This window comes from Lissotriton vulgaris, chromosome 5, assembly GCF_964263255.1.
Source record: "Lissotriton vulgaris chromosome 5, aLisVul1.2, whole genome shotgun sequence".
In the NCBI taxonomy this organism is placed as follows: Eukaryota; Metazoa; Chordata; class Amphibia; order Caudata; family Salamandridae; genus Lissotriton; species Lissotriton vulgaris.
This window is the reverse complement of record NC_141693.1, coordinates 1,700,670,353-1,700,691,584: the sequence shown is the minus strand read 5'-3', so window position 1 is coordinate 1,700,691,584 and position 21,232 is coordinate 1,700,670,353. Positions and strand designations below refer to the sequence as shown.

General features: G+C 45.5%; 1 protein-coding gene across 13 annotated transcripts in view; it reads right to left on the bottom strand.

The window, feature by feature from the left end:
* Positions 1 to 21,232, bottom strand: part of LOC147716990 (myosin light chain kinase, smooth muscle-like) — an 828,743-nt gene that overhangs the window by 236,982 nt on the left and 570,529 nt on the right. For all 13 annotated transcript variants that reach the window (XM_086923858.1, XM_086923849.1, XM_086923852.1 and 10 more), the window contains one exon: positions 12,422 to 12,607. In XM_086923858.1, the coding sequence (XP_086779984.1) occupies positions 12,422 to 12,607 (186 nt within the window). The remainder of the gene's footprint in view (positions 1 to 12,421; positions 12,608 to 21,232) is intronic.

Below are 21,232 nucleotides of genomic sequence, written 5' to 3'. Positions count from 1 at the left end.
CAGGGATGCGGCACGTTTACGCCGCTGTTGCGTCACGCAAGGCAACGTAAACGTGGCGCAAGGGGCTTGTAAATGTAATCTGCCCCCTAGTGTCTAGCATTACGCAGTTCTGTTAAGTACACTCATACATAATAGTTACTCAGGCCAATGAGACCACGAAATAGAAAACAAATAAGCATAGTAGCAACCCCACTGAGAAGGAGAGCAGTGCACCTGAAATGCACAGAAGATTTTGAAATATAATTTAACTACAATGTAATCGTCATCAGCGGCATTATTGGCTTGCTCCATGTAAAAAACAAATATTTGCAATACAACAACACAGAGCAGGAGAAAACATCATAGTAGTGAGTGATTAAATGCCAATGGCTACTACTACTCACCAAGCCCGGGGATCTCCAAGCCGAGCTGGTCCAGCAGGTCGCGCTCGCGGTCCAGGAGGTCCGTCCAGCGATGGGTGACCTGGCTGTAGGTGCGCTGGACCCCGTAGAGGTGGGATATGGCCCAGCACACCTTCTCCCACCGCTTCCGGCGCTCCCGCATGTTGTAGCCGCCGGCCGCGATCCTGCCGCCTCCCGCGATGGTCCTGGGCAGGCGGCGCTGGACGAAGTAGACCAGCGCGCCCACTTCCTCCGGGCTGAATATCTCCCGGCGCGTCACCTGCTCCCCCCTCGATCTCACGCCTGCTGTCCTGCCACTGGGTCCAGCACTACTCCCCGCCGCCGCTGCGGCCCTCAAGTGCCTGGGCAGCTTCACGGCGCCTGGCTTGACCATGGTCTGGGCAGGTAAGGTAGGAAGAAGTAGAAAATTAAGAAAGAATAGGATAGGGAAGAAGAAAAGAAAAGAGTTTACAAAAGTAGTTTAAAAGTAAAGAAAAATAGCAGAAAAGACAAAAATATACAGCTAGGAAAAGAGAGGGATAGATAAGAAGCAAAATCGTAAAAAAAAAACTGAAAACAAGCAAAGGATGGGAAAGATATCAAGAGGATTAAACACCATGCCCAGACACAGGAAATGAATGAAAAACAAGATGGCCGGCGCCCGTTTCCGAGCGCGAAAGTCAGTTCGCGCGAGATTTTCCTCGCGATCTCGTGCGAACCTCTAGATTTCCCGCGCGATCTCGTGCGAACCTCTACTCGCAATGCGCTTACTGTGCGAGATTATACATAGCGGGCGGAAACGGAAATACGTCACGCAAACAAAATGGCCGCGCCCGTACTCGACCTTGGGGTAAATTCGCGTGTTGCGCTGCAAGCGGCTCGCGAATACTGCAAAAAAACTCGCGAAACAACAAACCGCAAAAAAATAAAATGCTCATTCGCACGAATTGGCGGCTTCCGCGGTCGGTTTCGCACGACGCCGCGCCCCGCGAATAGCGCGAAAAAAACCGCAAAACGATTTCAGCAAAAGCAAAAGCAATGAGCAGGTGCAAAAGGTCAACCTCATGATTTGTAACGATTCTTTGTATTGCTTCCTGAGGGGGCCCTCCAGAATTCGGTTGCCTGCTTGCAACTATTGTGTGACCCTGCTCTGACCTTAACTGTATGCCACAAAGGTCCTGATTTACAGCTAAAGGAGCAGACAAGCAGGTGCCAGGCTGGAACTTTAAATTCTTTCAGTGACACATTAATTAGCCCCTAATTCATTATTGTCAGTTGGGGCAGGGCAGGTGTTGTAACTAATTTTGCAACAATGAAAGCACTTAGCAAGTGCAAAAGATCACTAATCAGGGCGCACTAAGGAAGCAGGTGCCAGCTAAAAAAATATTCTGTGACACATTAATCAGCCCCAAATTAATTCAGGTCACTTGAGGCAGGGAAGGTGTGCTTTGCTTTGCCGAAAATAATGTACACTGGACAACCAGAGGGTGTGGTGATGAAACAGAGGGTGGCATGGGTGGGCCAGAGGGTGGCATGAGTAGTCAGAGAGTGGCAGTGGTGACAGAGAGTGGCAGTGATGAAGAAGAGTGTCCCAAACAGGCTGGACATGTAGAAACAACAAGTTCGCAAAACTTGCGACCCGACAGGTAAGTTCGCAAATTGCGAAATTGTAAAAACCCTCGCGAACTGGCAGAAACACGGGCGAACACAAAAAAAAAAAAAAATCCGCAAATTCGCGGGAATTCGCGGATTTTGCGGATTGCGAATCCGCAAATCCGCAAAATTCGCGAACGCGAGATCCGCAAAATTCGCCCATGCTTAGCGCCAGGAAGTTTAGAGTGCATAATAGAACTCTTCGTCGCACCAGTATCCAAAAGAAAAGGTTCTACCACACCTGATGTAATCACTTCAACATAAGGTCCACTCTGGTCTACTGGAACTGACACTCCTCCCTCAGTTTGTCCTTGGCTGTCCTAGTTATCAATATAACCAGAACTCTCACCTTCGACATAGTAATCCTCAACATAATACTGGGCAGACTGACCACTCGGAACATTCTGTCTGTCAAAATAATTTGCAGAATTCTGTAGGGAAGAGGAACGCTCATTTTGGGGGATCACACCACGTCCCCTACCCCTAGGAGCTTGCTGAAAACTACAACGACCTCTCTGATTAGGTACACCATTCGCACGCTGTAACAAAGCCGGGCAACTATTCTTGTAATGACCTTCCTGTCCGCAATAAGCACACTGATTAGGGCCAGGAAAGAATCGCGGAGCATAGGGCTCAGGCTTCTGTAACAATCTCTGAAATTGTGGTGGTTGCTGAAACTGAGGCTGATTCTGACGAGGTGGATAAGCTTGCTGCAAAAGAACTTTCGTCTTTAATTCTTTCGTTTTCTTCTCCACTTTATCCTTCTCATCTTTATCCCTATTCTCGTAATATTGTGCAGTAGCCAATATCTGGGCCGGCGAAGAAACAGCCCATGAACTCTCAGAATCCTTCAACTTATTAGAAAGTTCAGGAAGGAAATTAAAAACAAATTTGTCCACGAACAACCTTTGACCACCTTCAGTGCTCATATCCTGACCACTATGATCGATAAATGTTTCTTCAAACCTAGTGAAGAAATCAGACACACTCTAGTCTTTCTTCTGCTTACATGCTGCTAACTTATCCCAATTCACTCGTAAAGCGGGCATCATCGTTTTCATCAAATTAATAATTCTACCTGGTAATTCTGAAACTAAAGGTTCAGGTTTAGTACCTCCCTCCTGTCTACCATCTGCAGCAACAATATTCGCCCAGGTATCACCTAATTCAGCAGCATGATTCTCATGACGAATCTTCGCCCACAAAGGTTGAGGGACTACATTACCCGTCAACATATCGATGTCAGCTAAATTCATAATACACGCTTCAACTGTCTGGGACAACTCCTTGTATTAACCAGCAGGATTCTTACGAGGGTCAGGTAAGGTCTGCTTAAGATCCAAGACCTCTGCTCTCTTCCAAGGGACATGTACCCATACTCGCTGAAAATGAGCCGGAGCGGCAACAATACCCTGATTTACATTAGCCTGAACTGCTTCTTTCCATACAGGAGGAACTTCTCTCATAGGGTACTGTTTCACTTTCCTCCTAACAGAGGAATCAGGTTCATACAATGTCTGAAGCGAAAGCCTAGATCTGAAAGCAAGTATCGTCTCTACGGCATCTGTAACATCAGATTCCACTATCATCCCTTTAGCAAACTCTGACTGAACATCAAGCACATCCAGCGGAATCGGACCCAACTCATTATCTTCCCATTCCTGACACAGAAAAGTACACATTACATCAAAAACATACCTTTGCTTAGGCGGTTCCCACTGAAAGAAAACATCCATAACCGCTGGCAAATCATACCTCGGAGCATTTAAAATCCACCTACGAGCCAACAAATCCAACACTGTCCGTTCTTCGAAACTAGGAAGTTGACTACGACTCTGCTTACGTTCCGAAACAGGGGTCATATTCAGTGACCCAAACAATGGTGACAACAGATTAACAACAGTCTCGGTCATTTTACGAGCAGAAGGAGAAGAAGTAGACATAAGAACAGGAGAATAAGTATTCTGAGGCAAAGAAGGTGTAGGGACAAGAACAGTAGAAGTCAAAGATGCAGAAGCAGAAGGCAAAGGAGTTTGAGGCAAAGCTGGTAGCAAAGCTGGCGACCCTAGAGTGGGTTGCGCATGAGGAGGCAAAACCATCTGTGGATCACCGGTTGGCTGAACAACAGCAGGAGGTTGAACAACAAAGGGTGGAACAACCGGGGGTAATGGAGGCGCAGTAGCACCCTGCACATAGGGAGGTGGCAATCTCAGTAAATGAGAGATAAAAGGATCTTTTTCAGGGTCTTCATTCACTTTTGGAAGGGAAGGCAGCAAGGCCGGATAACATTTATCGATAGCCATGCAACGCTGTCTATCTAAGACTTCACTCACACGTTTTTCTCCATCTTCCTTAAACTGCCTAGCAGCTTGTAATACTGACATATTTTTATCTTTCCTATCTCTTTTTGCTTGTTTAATTTCTCTCTGTTTGGCTTCCTTTCGGAAAGAGTCAAACATTGCCGGCCGGGCTTTCTTCCTAAATAGCGCGATTTCTAGGTTATCTAAAACCTCTGATTCAAAACTACCATGTTGGGGCCATCGTAAGACACCATCTTTCCTAGTATAGCGGATCCATACCCCATTATAGGTGATGGGACCCACTCCATGTTTTGAATAGAGCTCATGAGTTGGAGTTTCAACCGGAGGTATCGGACACGAGTCCTCCAATCGGGAATCCTTGTTGCAACCACAACTAAACCATTTTCTAATTTTGCTAAGACCAGGCATCTTAGCTTCAAACTTCAAGGGGTTATCAACTATCGATACTCTCGTAAACACACGAGCCCCTCGGCTTCGATTGCTGCAGTAACCGAATCAAACCAAACCAAGAACAAAACCAAGAACAAAACAAAGTCGTGGGAGCGACCCACCTATACTTAACCAAAATATCTGTCACGCCACTAGAAGACCATCTATTGTCTCCCTCTACAAAGCATCTATTGAGGGTCCAAGACAGGGCGACAGTCAGGGCAGCAGTCCTTCGTAGCCGTCGGAAAGCGGGAAGCCTCGCAGCAAAAACCTTCGGACCACGACGACATACAGGGGTCGATGAAGTTGTTGGCCTTCCTCCAGAATTTTCTCACGTGGCTCCTCATGATCCTCGGGCTAGGTCCTGTACCGCTGAAGTCGCCCCACCGCTGGGCGCCAACTGAAGAACCGGGTTTTTAGAATCCAGCGGCGCCAGGGACAAGCCCAAAGTCTTCGGGTTCTCCTGTCTTGGCAAACAGAGACACGAAATACTTCTAGGTGGCGTCAGAGACCAAATTTATTAGCTGCAGCTAATAACAGTAATCCCAGGAATACAACACGGTGTACAACTCAAGAAACTGGTCAATTTTGTAGAGTAAGACATCAGTATTTATACACAATATTCACATTACAAATGGAAACCCACTGCAGCAAATTCTGACCAATAGAAGCACATTTCTATACATTATCACATTCCAAAAGGCTCACTTTACATTGTACCAACCCCACAAGTTAATTATTAGGATGTCCCAAATTCAATTTCCACAAGCCGGACAACCCCATAATTGAAAGCACAATGCATGTAACGAAGGAACATAAAAAGGAAACAATGATAGATAACGAGCAAGATAAGGCATGTGTAGAAAAGCTAAAAGTTGACGATGTCCTGAACTTTGACTTGCAATCTCAGATAGCAATCAACTAAGGAAATTGGCCTCGCAAAGGTTCAGTTTCAGATAAAGAGGTCAGTTCCTTACAATGCATCTTAGAGTCAAGAAAAGGCTTAGTTAATAAATGCATGAACAATTAAGCCCATGCAACTTCGTTCATCTAGTTACCTCCATAGGCCTACGTGATGGCAACACCAAAATGGAGGCACAAACAAAATGGAACCCATATTCGAGACAAACAGGCACATGCATCAAGCGATTTAGGATTCGCAAACGGTGCGAATCGCTAAAATCGGCCGTTTGCGAATCCCAAATCGCTATTTGGTATGCATCATCATAAAAGTGATGAAATCGCTATTTTAGCGAATTTTGAAAGTGCGATTGCTTTTAAGGAATCGCAATATAGCGATTCCTTAAAAGCAATGCATGAAACTTAAAAAAATTGCGAATTCGCAATTAGAGAGTAAAAATTACCATGAGGTTGGACCTCATGGTAATTTAGCGAAATGTTAAAAATATGCAGTTTTGTGCATTTTTGTAAGTTTCATGTTGTGCACACACATGCCCCTAGGGCATGTGTGTACACAACATATGTGCATTGTTTGATTTCAGGGGTGCAACAGGGTGTCCTTTGGACACCTCTGCACCCTTGAAATCGCAATCTCAATTTGCGATTAGCTAATTGCGAATCGCTAATTGAGATTGTCTTCCCATTCATTCCTATGGGCCTCTAGGCCCATAGGAATGAATGGGAAGGGATTCCTTAATTGCGATTCGCAAATTGCTAATCGCAATTAAGGAATTCTAAGGATTCACAATTTATTTAGCGAATTCTTGATGCATAGGCATTTGCGATTCCTTAATTGTGATTCCTTAAAAATCGCTATTAAGGAATCGCAAATGCCGAGTTTGATGCATGTACCTGAAAGTCTCTGAATACGTAATGAACTCGCTAGTTAACATGACGAATTCACTCCATATTAGCCATACTTGCTAAATACGGTACAACATCACCAAGATCGTGACGGAACCATGACATCACAGGACAAGGCAGAATTTTACAGAACCTCATGGGGGAAGTTGGTATATATACAAAGCAAAGGGATAATCCAGTATCCCTCAGAACCGGGGAATGTATAGTACAAACAACAATTTGTTCTGTCGGGTGGTGCAATTTCTTTGTAATTTTAAGCATTTAGGTAAAGTAATGAATCTGAGGACGGCCCTAGAGCACAAATACAATAGTAAAGTCATTCATGATTTAAAAAAAAAGGGGGGGGAGTATTTTACTTAAACTTTCAAAGATTCAAAAGAGGTTTTTTTTGGTTCACAATAGAAAATTACCAGGAGAGCAGGCTGTCTGGTAATTCAGTTAATGGAGCGGCACACATGACAATGATTTACAGTGACATGGTGAATAAAGTGACTAATTGACATCAGACTAAGTGAAATCAGTGTATTGTACATGTAAGTGACAACATAAGCAATGGACATATATTTACAAGTGAAAATGTTTTGAAAACAGGTCCAATTTCATAATATAACACAAGTGTCTCAGGCTCAGGAATTATTCCACATTGATTTGTAAGCTAGGAGACCTATTGAAGTATGGACAGATAAAACCGTCGATATTCCGACCCTGACAGGAGCACTAATGGGGGATTGTCATAACAGGTCTTTTTCAGGACAAGGAGCTAAATGGACAGCCTACAGGAAGAGAATTCTGGTTAAGTATGTGTTCAATGCACTAGTTAAAAAACATACCTAGGCATATGATGGCCAGAATTAACTCACTGGTTCTTCAAATTAATCAAAGGACACGTGTTGAGTGTTGAGGTGGGCATGGAATTTCTAATGGCTTGGGATAAGGAGAAGACCTAATTAGTATGTTTTAGTGTGTTATACTACTAAGGTCGGCATTGAATGCACAGGAATAAACGTGATCCATACCTTAAGTTGGTAGCCCACATTCTCCACACTGTTACCAACTGCCACCATGGAGCACCAGAGACTGAGACGTGGTGCTCAAAGTTGCACCTGAGCCCACTGGATCCAGAAGAGTCATTGGAGTGGAGTTTGGTCACCCAAAAGACAAGTTATCACGCAGGGAAGGATTTGACTGCTACTGCGATACAGGGAGAGTGGTAGTCCGGTGGTGACTGTACTCCTGCCAGGACCAAGCGAACTTCAAGGCACATCGACCCAATTGCCAGGACCAGCTCACCCCGTCCGTGGACCAAGTGGTAGCCGCAGGAAGACCCCTGTCGACCGCATCTCATTCACAGCATCCTTGAGCATCTTCAGCATCCTGTATCACTTGCATCAGGACCACTTCCAATGCCTTCTGAGGTAACTGTTTCTGTGGACTTTACTGGTCCCCCTGACTGGCTCTCCATCAGAGTTGGTCAACAAAAGTAACTCTAACCGACTGCAATAAAACTAGCCAAAAGCTTTTGCTCAAAACGTTTCTAAGTGTCAAATTCATCGAATTTGCCATTGCTTGTTCTCACTTGGATAAAAAGTGCATATTTACTGTACCTTGTAAAACCTATACCTCCAGAACCCTCTAGTGGAGCATTTTCATTGTGGTGTCTAAAAATACATAAAAATACATTTGTAGAAATTGGTGTTGGATTCCTTCAGTGTCTTTTGTATTTCGTCTTCAGTTGTTTTTGTGCTGTTTAAATGCTTTGCACTTGTTCCTTTGTGTTCGCCTTGCTGCTCAGAGCCACAGATACCCAGGGTTGAGCTGAAGGTTTGACAAACAAAACTTAAGAGTCCTAAAGGGGTTGGTAAGTGTATTACAAGGTGAGGTTGCACTACCACGCCATGTGATACACCCCATTTCCCCACACAGGCACAGTAAAAACACAGAGATGCTGAACCACAGACAGATTTGAAAGAACAAAGTGCCAACCCCACCACCAGAAGTAATATGTCTGAGAAAGACACTCAACAAAGTGTCTTTCTCAGACATATTACTTCTGGTTTTAAATGTTGAAAATTTCTAAGTAAAGGGTATAAATAAAAGATACCGAACAAATCTAGAATCTGGTTCGATTTGTTGGCTCGGATTTATGAGCATTTAAAAAGTGGTGGGGTTGGCACTTTGTTCTTTCAAAACTATTATATGGTCCAGCTGACCCTACGTCCCGGGACCTACCTCCTTAACTATCCGAACCACAGACAGAGGCATAGACAAGTTGTAGAAAAGATTGAGACAAATAGAGACAGACAGTGGAAAAGACAAACATAGGCAGAGAAAGAAAGATGCAGTGGAAAACAGAGTGAGACAGAGACTGAGGCATGTGGAGAAACCGATGGACATTTGAAAACGGTAGAGGAAAGCATAGTGGAAGACACAGAGGCAGAGACTGAAAGTAGAAAAGACATTAAGACGGGGAAAGAGGGACAAAGATAGTCACACAATGGAAAGGAGGGCATAAGAGAGGGTGAGAGGTAGACCTAGTTGAGGGGAAAGAGTGGCGATAGAGAGGGAAAACTATAGGCGAAGATGTCTATGAGCGGAATGGGGTAGGAAGGTGGCCGGCCTTCGAGTAGGTAGTAGCGATTGTAGTTCCGGACCAGCTGTGCTAAGCGTGGAGCAGAAGGTCTTGCCAGTTCCCAAGGGATTTTCAATCCATAATTTTGACTTCTCAAGCACAATAACAGTAGATGGTTGAATTACACATGGAATCCATGAGACCAGAAAAAGATTGGCAATATACCGGAATTAGATGTACAGTTTTATGATTCCAGTGTAAGGAGCACACAAAGCCTGACCCTAGTAGGTGTTTCATCTGACAATAGACGGATAACATTCAGAATGGAACAATAAAGCCTGGTCATCTTTCGATAACAGCTCTAATTAATTTGCAGTTTTTAGCACTAAGTCAAGGAACGCGAACAGAAATTCAGGAGAGACCTAAGTATCCATAAGAAATGCTAAGTCAAACTCACTGCCCATTATGTAATCAACGATTTTCGGTATGTGTTAATCAGAAAGCTGCCTGGGTTACGACCCTGACACACCCTATGGACACCTTTTCCCTCACGACCACCTTTTCAGTGATTTCACTGATTCTGCATCTTTTTGAGTTGTCTGAAAGTGTGGAGCAGGGACATTAATATGACAGTAACAATGGACATATTTGTATAAGGACGTCTTAATTGTTCATATGTTAATGGCCATTAATGGTTTCTAATTGCTCCCCCCTCTCCTTTGAACCAAAGTAATTTGAAACATTGTTGTGTAAGCAACAAAATGATACTCCCCATGAGTAGACCTGGAAACTCCACCATTTGTTTCAGAAATGCCTGTATTGGTGCTCTCTGGGGTTTGCCTAGAAGCCGGAGGAGATGTGGTTTCACCTTCCTTAACTGTAGTTCGGTGCTACCTGGCCGGCATTGTAACGATGTGGGAGGCGGTGGGAGTCTCTACCTTTCTGGCAACTGAAAGTCAAACAGGGTAAGAGAATGAATGCATGGCTGTAAATGACATTTACAGTTGAAAAGGTATATTCCACATCCCTGATTGCTTATATTAATTTACTTTATTTAATTGGTGGCTTCCTCCATTTTTTATTTACTCCTCCACTTAAAGCAGCAGGAGTGGCGATAAAACCCCAAAATGGAAGGTACGAGGGTGGTTCCTGGGAGTACTTTGACAAGGAGTTGTGCTAGTGGTAATAGAGTAGTATTGGCCATGGTGCCTGCCTCCAATGTGAAATTAGGTCGTATAATACAGAGACAGGGTCATTCCCTTCCCATACAGTAGTTTCCAACATTGCACACATCACCAAGGCCAAGAAAGGCAGTCAAATGCCCAAGTTAACCTGCAGGACAAGCATAATGATGCTTTTGATCATGCAGACGTGTTATATTAACTGACATAAGTATGAAGGATGGAGCAACGCCTTTAGAGGCATTTGTTGGTCATTGGTTGTGTAAACACACGAGCATTTGATGAGGAAGACTGATGATAGGCAGGGCATATGCAATGTTGATTGTAGGAGGATAGGCAATTGATTATTCTGTTGATAGTATTAAGTTGCCAGTTAGTTGCCAATTGGTGCTGTGGTTGCTGCAAACAAAACAAGATGGGGCATGAGATTGTTTGCACAAGCACACTCTAGTGGGACCCGAGGAGGTATGTATGTTATGCATAGTTTCATAACCTATATGGTCTGAACTATTTGCCTAGTAGGTGGGCTTTGCATCTGTGTTTAGTTCTTTTGGGGAATGTCACATTGCTAACTGTGTGGGTCTTGGACCTGTGTTGGTTGAAGGAGAGGATGCTATTGGTTCATTCATTGATTTTGTCGAATTGGCTATGCTATGAGTGGATGTAAGTTCTGGTTGTGTTCAATGCTGGATGTATGGTATGCAGAGTTTTGCTGTGCAGGTTGAAGCAACTTTGGATATGTTTAGCATCTTTGAGGGGCAATATATCATCCGAATGGTATTTGATTATGTGTTTCTTGCATGAATGTATGGGTACAAAATCATAGTATGCAGATAAATTCTTTATGGAGCACCACTGCGCTTCCCTTTCTGGGAATGATCTGGAGAGGGGAAGAACAACATTGACAGCTCAACAGGACTCTTAGCCATGTAGGTAATGTAATCACATCAACAGTGACTGGATGTATGACGTTACAACGCATACTTTTACAACGCCTACCTTTACAACGCATTTTTTACACTGCAACATCCATTACAACGCATACCATTACAACGCATGCCACTACAACGAATTCTTTGAAACTACCTTTACAACGCATTCCACTACAACGCATACTACATTTACAACGCATACCATTACAACGCATAACATTACATTGCATGTAAGGTAAGTATTGGATAGTGTAGGGGTAAAAACTTACTATTCTAACTCCAGGGGGTGCAACAGTAGACAGTAGGGTAAGTTTCGGATAGTGTTGGGGTAAAAATTACTATTGTAACTCCAGGGGGTTCAACAGTAGGGTAAGTGTTGGATAGTGTAGGGGTTAAAATTACTATTCTAACTCCAGGGGGTGCAACAGTAGGGTAAGTGTTCGATAGTGTAAGGGTACTATAGTTCAAGTTCAAGTTCAAGTTCAGAATTTATATAGCGCACTACTCACCCAGAGGGTCTCAAGGCGCAAGGTAATGCCTGCGTTGTAATGGCATGCGTTGTAGTGGTGTGCGTTGTAGTGTCATGCGTTGTAATGGTTGCGTTGTAAATGCATGCGTTGTAATGGATGTTGCGTTGTAAAAGTTTTTTTGTAATGGTAGTGCGTTGTAAAAGTTGCGTTGTAAAGGTTGTTTCCCGCCAACATCTAATGCCTGTCCCAAAGCACAGATGAGTGTTCTCACCTTCAAAGAGACTTGTGCAACTGGCTCAGTTACCCAAACTGCAAGTGGCAGGGTCGTCACTAATTGGGAGTGGATGCAAGAAGAGGTTCAATTCAGGCGGATCTCGAGGCAGGGGCCAAAAGTCAGCCTGGTGAGCTCATATATGTGAAGAGGAACTTCATAGATGGCCCTCACACAGGGCACTAGCAGCATAAATAAATCCTGTATCCTTCGGGATTACCTGCTGGCATGATCTCATTTGCACAGAAGCATCTTTCACTTATAGCACTCGCAGCTTAAAGCCAATAGTAGCTGAACTGGGCTCTGCAATCTTCCTAGCCTTACAGTGAGATAATATAAGGAAGAAATGTACACAGTACACAGTATAACAGAGACAGCATAGGATCTTTACCTCGAATGGCACTGTCTGAGGAAGGGATTATAACTGTAGCCTCCTTTTCAGCGATGCCTGCATTGCTTGTAACCCGCGGGTGTGTGGAAGCCTGTTGAGTCAGGATGCACTCACTCTTTGGAGTGACCCGAATGTTGGCTGCCAGCGTTCTCTCGGAGTGAAGGCCATTGTGGTTGCTCTCCTTCTCTGTAAAAGCAAGAAACGTGTGCATTATAGTTAATCACAAATTAGTGGCTATTCAATTTGGGCTAGCAAAATGTTTTGCACCCACACTCAGCAGGAATGCAAGGATTCGAACAGTAACAGTGGCTAAATATGTGCATGCACACTGATCCTGCCATAATGCGCATATTTACTATATATAAAATGTGAGCAGACACTCAGGGACTCATTTACAAGCCCTGTGTGCTGGCGAAAAGTCACTTTTTGTGATGTTCCTGTGTTGCACAGGGTGTAGCCATATCTACAAGGCCACGCAAAACCACCATGTGTGGCTTTTCATGGGTGTGTAGATAAAGAGTTAGGCAGCACAGCACAAGTCGCTGTGTTGCCTCACACTACAATAGGGAGGCATGCAATAAGCGTTACGGTGGGTGTTCCCACGTAACAACCATGGCATTTAACACATTACCAGATTTACGACAAGGCATAGGGGAGGCGCTTCACGGAAAAATAACATTGTTTCTCCTTGCTTTTCTGTCTTTCTATGTTTGCTGCATTTGGCAGCACACATAAAAACAGGAAATTGCCTCCATTGAGTGTTTTTGTGCAAGGTGTCCCTTCCTGTACAAAAACAATCATCCCTGCACCGCAGACCATGGTGCAAGAGTGCCCGTGTTGTCGCGTGGCAGCCGATTGAGCACCAGTACAAATGAAAGAGGACAGGAATGTACTGTATCTGATAGATACAGTGTATTCCTGCCCTTTTCTTTTGCCGTAGGGCTGTACAGCAGGAAGACTTGCGGTGCTGACCTACGGTAAAGTATTGTAAATGAGCCCGCAGTTTATGGGGGTTTCTGTTGTGTAATAAGAGCTTGAGCTCAGCTTGTGTGCTTTTGTTGTGAAAAACCTCCTGCTGTAGTATAGAGATTTGTCTGTGATTGTAGGGTAGGTACGGATCTCCTACCGGGATCTAGTTCCTGCTGTAGTGAATGGACTCTGAATCTGCTATAGTGCAAGTACTCATCATCTTTAGGACAGCAACAAATGTGCTATCTCTGTGTCTCCTCTCATTAGTGTAGGGTGTGTGTATTGCCAGAAGGAATATTTCAGCTCCAAACTCAGGCAGACATCCACAATGCGGTGCAGCATAGTCTTGTGATGATTCTCTACCATATGGTAAGGATTTTGGGCGAGTAACGCTTTAGCAACAGCAAGCGTTTGTTTTTGTGAGTGCGCGTCCAACTCAAAGGTGCATACTCAATAATCCAGGTTAAATAACTTTCTGGCAAGTAGTAATGCAGCCAATCAATGGCCCACTTACAGACTAGTACTTGCTTCTCCACCACTGAGGTGTAAAATCAGCTGTATTCTACTCAGCATGTAAGGCAATGGCACAGCAGGCAATTCTTGGAGTCATTGATTTGTAGAATAAAAGGTGCCATTACTATGGGTCCCAGCGAAAGCCCTGCTATAAGTCTCAAAGAGTGTTTGCCACATCGATGAATCCTTGTATCTTTGCCATGTGTCCCTTTAGTAGCAAGATAGTCGAAGTGGCCACTCTGCTAAATCAAACAATCAACTGCGGATAATAGACCATAAGGCAAAGAATGGCTTCCTCTTCTTCATTGGTGGTTAGTTGGAGGATTTCCTGAATGGTTTGAACTTTATGCAGCTGTGGTCACATTGTTCCTTATTGAATGAGGTATCCAGACATTCTGGCCAGCATTTATTTAGCGGAGTTAGCTGAGATTTTTGTAAGGTGGCCTAAACCTGTGTACATGGTGTTACCATAGAGGGCTGGAAAATATGTCACATAAATATGACATGGCATATTCTCTGTGCAGTTGTGGGAGGATATTTCTGAAGTGCTGGTACAGTCCTCCTGGTGTGCAAAAACAGTTTTCATTTGGTCTGAAGGGTGCAAAATGATAAAAATAAAAGTTTGCAAGTTGGAAACCATGGAGCTACAAGACTTGGGGCCATATGTATCAAAAAAGAGTTTTGCAATTCTCAAATTACGATTGTTAGCGAATCGCAATTAGAGAATCGCAAATAACAATGTATGTAGGATTTGCTAAAATTTTTTTGAGAATCCTACATATTCCTTATTTGCGAATCGCAAATTGAGATTTGCAATTAAGGAATACGTTCCCTTTCATTCCTATGCGCTAGGAGGCCCATAGGAATGAATTGGAAGACATTCTCAATTTGCGATTACCAATTAGAGAATAGCAAATTGAGAATGCAATTTCAAGGTTGCAAGGGTTCCAAAAGGACACCCTGTTGCACCCCTGAAATATGCATGTGTGCACATTTGGTGCAGTCGCTTCACTGGCTGCCCATCCGGAAGCGGATTATGTTTAAAGCGTTGACCCTGGCTCACAAATCGCTTTTTGGCTCGGGAGCAAGGTACTTACAGCGCAGGCTCGCCTTTTATCGCCCGGTGCGATCTCTGCGGTCGGAATCTTTGTTTTTGGCCGTGGTCCCCCGAGTGAGGAAGGCCCGTACCGGGGGTCGCTCCTTTGGTTTAAGGGCCCCTCAGTTGTGGAACACCTTGCCTCTGGCCTTGCGGTGCACACCTAATCTGCTCCTGTTTAGGAAGAGCCTTAAGACCTGGCTTTTTAACCTTTAGGTTGTCTTTCTTTTCCTTGTCTGTCTCTGTCTTATGGTGTTATGTTGTTACACTGAGCTGCCTAAATAAAGCGCCGGGACACTCTTACTGAGTAGCCATGCGCTATAGAAATAAAATATAACATAACATAACATAACACATTTTGTGCACATACATGTATGTGCAACATATGGCACTTTAAAAAAATCAAAAAAGTGCTTTTTTTAAGAGAATTTCAAATTAATACCAACAAAGTCCATGCAGCACAATAGCAGCCTTCTTTGAGGAAAAAATTCACACCCTCATCAAAGACTTTCCCCCTCCATTGGAACATAGAGAAGTAGGGGACAGTAGAACTGATATCACTACGGCCTGCATGTCAGTTTTCAAGCCCATTAGTCTAGAAGAATCCCGGGCAGGAATTTTGGCGATTAAATCAGGGTCCCCTTATGACCCCTGCCCGCCTCTGGTCCTTCACACACTGGTGGATATCGTAAACCTCACCATAAACAGTATCATGAACTCCTCATTACTTTCTGGTATAGTTCCGGCGGAATGGAAACTAGTAGCGGTAAAACGAACTACAGAAAAAACAGCTTCCTGATCCAACAACATTGGCAAATCTACGACCTATCTCCCTGCTACCGGCTCTCTGCAAACTAACAGAAAAAGCTGTGAACAAACAACTCACAGCTTTTCTGGGGGTCAATAACATCTGGCACCCAAATCAAGCAGGCTTTAGGAGTCAACATTCGACGGAGTCAGCCCTCGTTTTCACCTCCGAAATCCTCCGAGCAGCAATGGAAAAGGGAAAGAAGGCTGTCCTGGTCCTCCTTGATCTATCTGCGGCCTTCGATACGGTCTCACATTCCATCTTGGTGGACTGTTTAGCAGCTTCCGGGATAGCGGTAAATGTACTGGACTGGATAAAAAGTTTTTTAGTAGATAGGCGTCAAGTAATCACCTTAGGCCACTTCAGTTCAGGAGAAAAACGACTCAGCTCAGGGGTACCGCAGGGCTCATGCTTGAGCCCGACACTCTTCAATGCATATATGGCCCCCCTGATTACACTTATATCATCCTTCAATATAAATACCATCTCGTATGCGGATGATACACAGCTCATCCTAGTACTAGACGACGACACTGGAGAGGCGGAAAGAAACCATATTCACCTCAGCACGGGGGCGGACCACAGGGGCAAACAAGGCCCTAGACAGTGGCCAGGGGGAGGCAATGTCCAGTTCAACCGCGACGTGAGGCTGGTAGGGGGTGGGATGCAGCCAAAAATGGAGAAAACTTGCCTGAGCGCAAAGTGCGTAAAATCGAAAGTCCGGCGCACCCAGCCCGCCAGCCGACATGGGCAAGGTCAGGAAGTCATAAGCAATCCTGGGTTGCCACCCCGCCCAGACCAGGGACACGACTAAAGAAAGTAGCCTTCGAAAGAAATAAGCGGTGAGAGGAATGGGTATGTTAGAGAAAAGATTGAGAAATTTAGGGAGGATAACCATTTTGGCTATTGCAATGCGGCCAGCCAGGGACAATGGTAATCTGCTCCATAGAGGTATCTTAGACTCAAACCAGTCCACCGCACGGCCAAAATTGGACCTCCAAAGCTCGTCCGGGTCCCTACTTAGCCGAATGCCCAGATAACGCGTAGGGCCGGATGCCCACTCAAAAGGAAAATCTGGTATGAATGGGAGGGTGGCGTCAGTCAATGGGAAGAGTACGGACTTACTCCAATTTACCTGAATACCCGAAAGCCCGCCCAAACGAATAACCTCCTGTACCAGGGGACTGAGATTATCTTGGGGGTGGCGAACATAGAGGGTTGACGTCGTCGGCATACATGGACACCAGGAGGGAGCGAGACGAAAAGCCAATGCCTCTATATGTATGATGTTGTCGCAGCCGGCAGCCGGGGTTCCATGGCGATCGCAAAAAGCATGGGTGACAGTGGGCACCCCTGCCTAGTACCCAGAGCAATGCTAATGGGGTCCGAAACTTGGCCATTTATGCGAAGCCAAGCAGTGGGACTGGTATAGAGGAGCTTGATATTTCGCAAACAATGGGCACTGAAGCCCATGCACGACAGGATATTAAAAAGGAAGGTCCACTCCAGCGTGTCAAACGCCTTCGTGGCATCGAGCAAGGCGGCCACAGCAGGAAGCTCAGGGTTGATTTAATGCAAAATGGAAAAAATAGTGCGAAGGTTATGGGAGGTTGCCCTACCGGGGATGAAGCCAGATTGGTCCGGGAGGGCAATAGTGGGCATCAATATTAGAAAGCGAGAAGCGATCAGTTTGGCGAAAATTTTACAATCAATGGTAATGAGGGAGAGGGGGCGGTAGCAGTCACACCGGTCAGCAGGCTTGTCTGGTTTAAAAGCAGGGTCAACGAGGCTTCGCGAAGGGATGGTGGAAACTCGCCTGTGTCAAACGATTCGTTGAACATGGCTGCTAGATGTGGAACAAGGGTGGAGGCGAAATTTTTATAAAAAGAGGCCGGCAGAAAGTCAAGACCCGGCGCCTTGTCACTCGGCAGGCTGCTTATTGTCGCTACTATTTAAAGTTTATAAAGATTGCTATTGTGTTTAATGATTATAAAGATTGCTATTGTGATATGTAATCGTCGCGTTGCTATATCGACTGTATTTAAGATAAGATCTTGCTTACATCCTGCCTTGTGTTGCGCATAATTGGGACTTACCGTTGGTATTTGCATACGTGCCCGAGAATTGCCGCCCGACGCTGTGTGCCACTTAGTGCCCGCATTAGATGTCCGTTTTGGTAAGGCATACGGCCCGTCTCTTAGGAGCGTTATCGCAGCCGATCGGGTGCCACGGAGTGGAGCTGGAGGTGTCGGGGAGTGGGGACGCGCGTCTCTCTTGACTCACAGTCCTCTCTTTATTTTCAGCGAGCGGCCAGTTCCTCACATGCGCGGCGGCCATATTTGCCCTGAATCCATTATTAGGGCTTAAGTGAACGCAGGAGCAGCGTTTTTCGTGCTCCTGACCCCGAGTTTTATAGCGTTTTCTGCTAAAATCAGCATGTTGTGCTCCCAGACGCCCTGCACTTACATCACAGTGTTTGGGGCTGTATAATATTGCAAAGGCTCTGCCTAGAGTGGCTTTTGGGCAAGCTTTCCTCCCTCTACATCTTACAATATTTACTTACATCCTTTTAGGATTGCAATGAGCTTGCGTGGGGTTCTTGCCACTCCCCCTAACTTCTGTAACTATATATATCTCTGCCACATGGGTTTCTCCCCGAGCATTTCACAGACAGTCCTCCTGGGGTCTTCGAAGCTACACTTCTTGTGTGTCGATATGGCTGAATACTATTATCAAGAGGACTATTACTACAAAGAAGAACCCTCAAGGTCTATGGAGCAAGACCTCGTTGAGGCCCTGGACGAAGGAGTCCAACATTCTGTTAACAGAGCTTTGGTGAAAACCATAGAACCCCTCAAATGTCATCTGTGCTCATATGCCAAGCAACAAGGCTGGCTCCCCACCTCCGGCAATCGCCCTAGGTCTGGGGGAATGGGGGTTAAGAACCTGCAAACTGCGGATTTCACCAGACTTGCAAAGTCTATGGAACAGCAGGAGTACTCCCCCCCTCCAGTAAGGAGATTATTACAGAAATCCCACAGGATGATGACCAAGATACCTCCTACGACCCCTTCACCAATCAGGAAGAAGCTCCTAGACCTGCCAAAAAAGCAAGGAAGGAGAGACATACAACAGAGTCTTCGGCTCCTAAGGTACTCAGTTTTGAACCCACCGAAATTGTTCACCACAATTCTTCTGCCTGGCTACCCCCCAGGAGGTGGCTGATTATGCCCAGTATCATCTGCGCCAATCCTTCGACAAGGATGTACGGGCATGACTTCGGTCGGAATGCCCTAGACCTGATTTAGCTGGCAAGATGGCTGAAACTCCTGAGGGTGACCCCTCCTTGCTTACCTACCTCAAGAAGTATTGGAAGGATCCCAAGAAGGATCTTGATAGATCTTGGTGGTCATGTCAAGATAAGGCTTTAGAGCCAAGGAGTCCAGGCTGGTGATTGACCCGGAAAAACTCATCGGTTGGGCCCAGAGGACTGTTTGCCAGCTTGGAAATTCCAACTGTACACTGTCTTCAGAACGTTGATGCTCTATTTTGTTAAAGTTGGACCCCAAATTGGCATAACTCTCATCGTCTGAATCGGGCCCACTGGCCCAGGGCTTGCTTTTCGGACAGCTGTTCCTCAAGGAATTGAGCAAATTTGTGGCCACGTTCAGCGGTCTAGACAAAGCCCAAGGCTCCCTCAGACGGGCGTTCCACCCGGTTTTTGGCAGGGCCGGACAATTTCGGGATAGCTCGTTCGGCCGGGGTTATAATCAAGGTGCCCCTCTCGGTCGGCAACGAAGAGGTTATCAGAAACCCAACACATATACCAACTTAACTAACAACTCCTCCTTCTACCACACATGACGCTCCAAGAATAGATTCAGCAGAGGCAGATTTGGAGGCAATTCAGGCGGACAACAAGATTCCAGATCTACAGGTGAGACTGATTCCCTGCTCGGAGGTAATCTTGGGGGGCAGAGTGATGTTTTTCCTAAACAACTAGCGCAGGATCTCTCAAGATGCATGGATCTTGGAAACCGTGCAGGAGTACAAGTTATAACTGTACGATCACCCTTCCCAAGACAGACACCCTCTACAGATGTCTTTTTCCCAAAGCGATCAGATTTCTATCTCCGCAGAAATAGACTCCCTACTTCAGAAAGGGACCATTGTAGTTTTGACTCTCTACCCTCGGGGATTTTGAAGCAATGTTTTCCTAGGGGACAAGAAAGGGGGTGGATCCAGACTAGTGTTAAACTGTAAACATTTCAATGCATGGATAGTCTACTGTCACTTCAAGATGGAGGGCATCCATCTGATGTGCGACCTCCTCTGAGAGGGGGACTGGATGGTCCGTCTGGACCTGAAGGACGCATATTTATCCATTCCTATCTTCACTCCTCATCGACAGTTACTGCAGTTTCTTTGGCAGATGATCTGCTACGAGTTCAGGGTTCTCCCGTTCGGCCTATCGTCGGCACCGTGGTGCTTCACGAAATTCCTCCGTCTGGTAGTAGAATCTCTGAGGGCGTGAGGGGTGCGGCTGATCGTCTATTTAGACGACATCACCATAATAGCGAACTGTCCCCAACTAGTCATCTTACATCTCGAATGGACAATCAATCTCTTACAGAGTCTTGGGTTCATTGTGAATCAATGGAAGTCAATGCTGACAATGTCTCAATCAATCGAGTTCCAGGGTTTTCTTGTGAATTTCTAGACTTGCCAACTCCTGTTACAGATGCAAAAGACCAGATCCATCAAGAGGGAATTGAGGTCGGCACTTCATAAGCAAATGGTGTCTTTGAGATCAGTGGCCCGTATAGTGGGCTTACTAGCTTCCTCAATCCAAGTGATTTATCTGGGCCCCCTTCACTACCGGGCCCTTCAACGGCTGAAAATACGACATCTCCAAAAAGGCCTCAGTTACTCGGAATTGATTCCCCTCACAGAGGAGGCTCGGCTCGAGATGTTATAGTGGATACACCACATGGAGGCTTGGAACGGCCGAGCCCTCTTCGGATCGAACCGGGATATAGTAATCGAATCCGATGCCAGCCGGTGGGGTTGGGGAGCCCATTGCGTCAGTTATCTACGGGTGGCCGTTGGTCACCAGAAGAGCTTATATTACGTTTCAACTGCCTGCAACTCTTGGGTTGGTTCATTTGCGATCACTGTTTGCAGCCACAGAAAACAGATTGTTGTATCCTTCTCCGGATGGACAACATCTCAGCGGTACGGTACGTGAACAAATTGGGCGGCACAAAGTCCCGGATGCTGGCAGAGATTTCCAAGGACTTCTGGCACTTTTGCCTCCAGAACAGAATTTCAATAGTGGCGGAGTATCTTTCGGGCCACAGCAACGAGGTGGCAGATTGGCAATCCCGTCACTCACGGGACATCAGCGATTGGATACTACATCCCC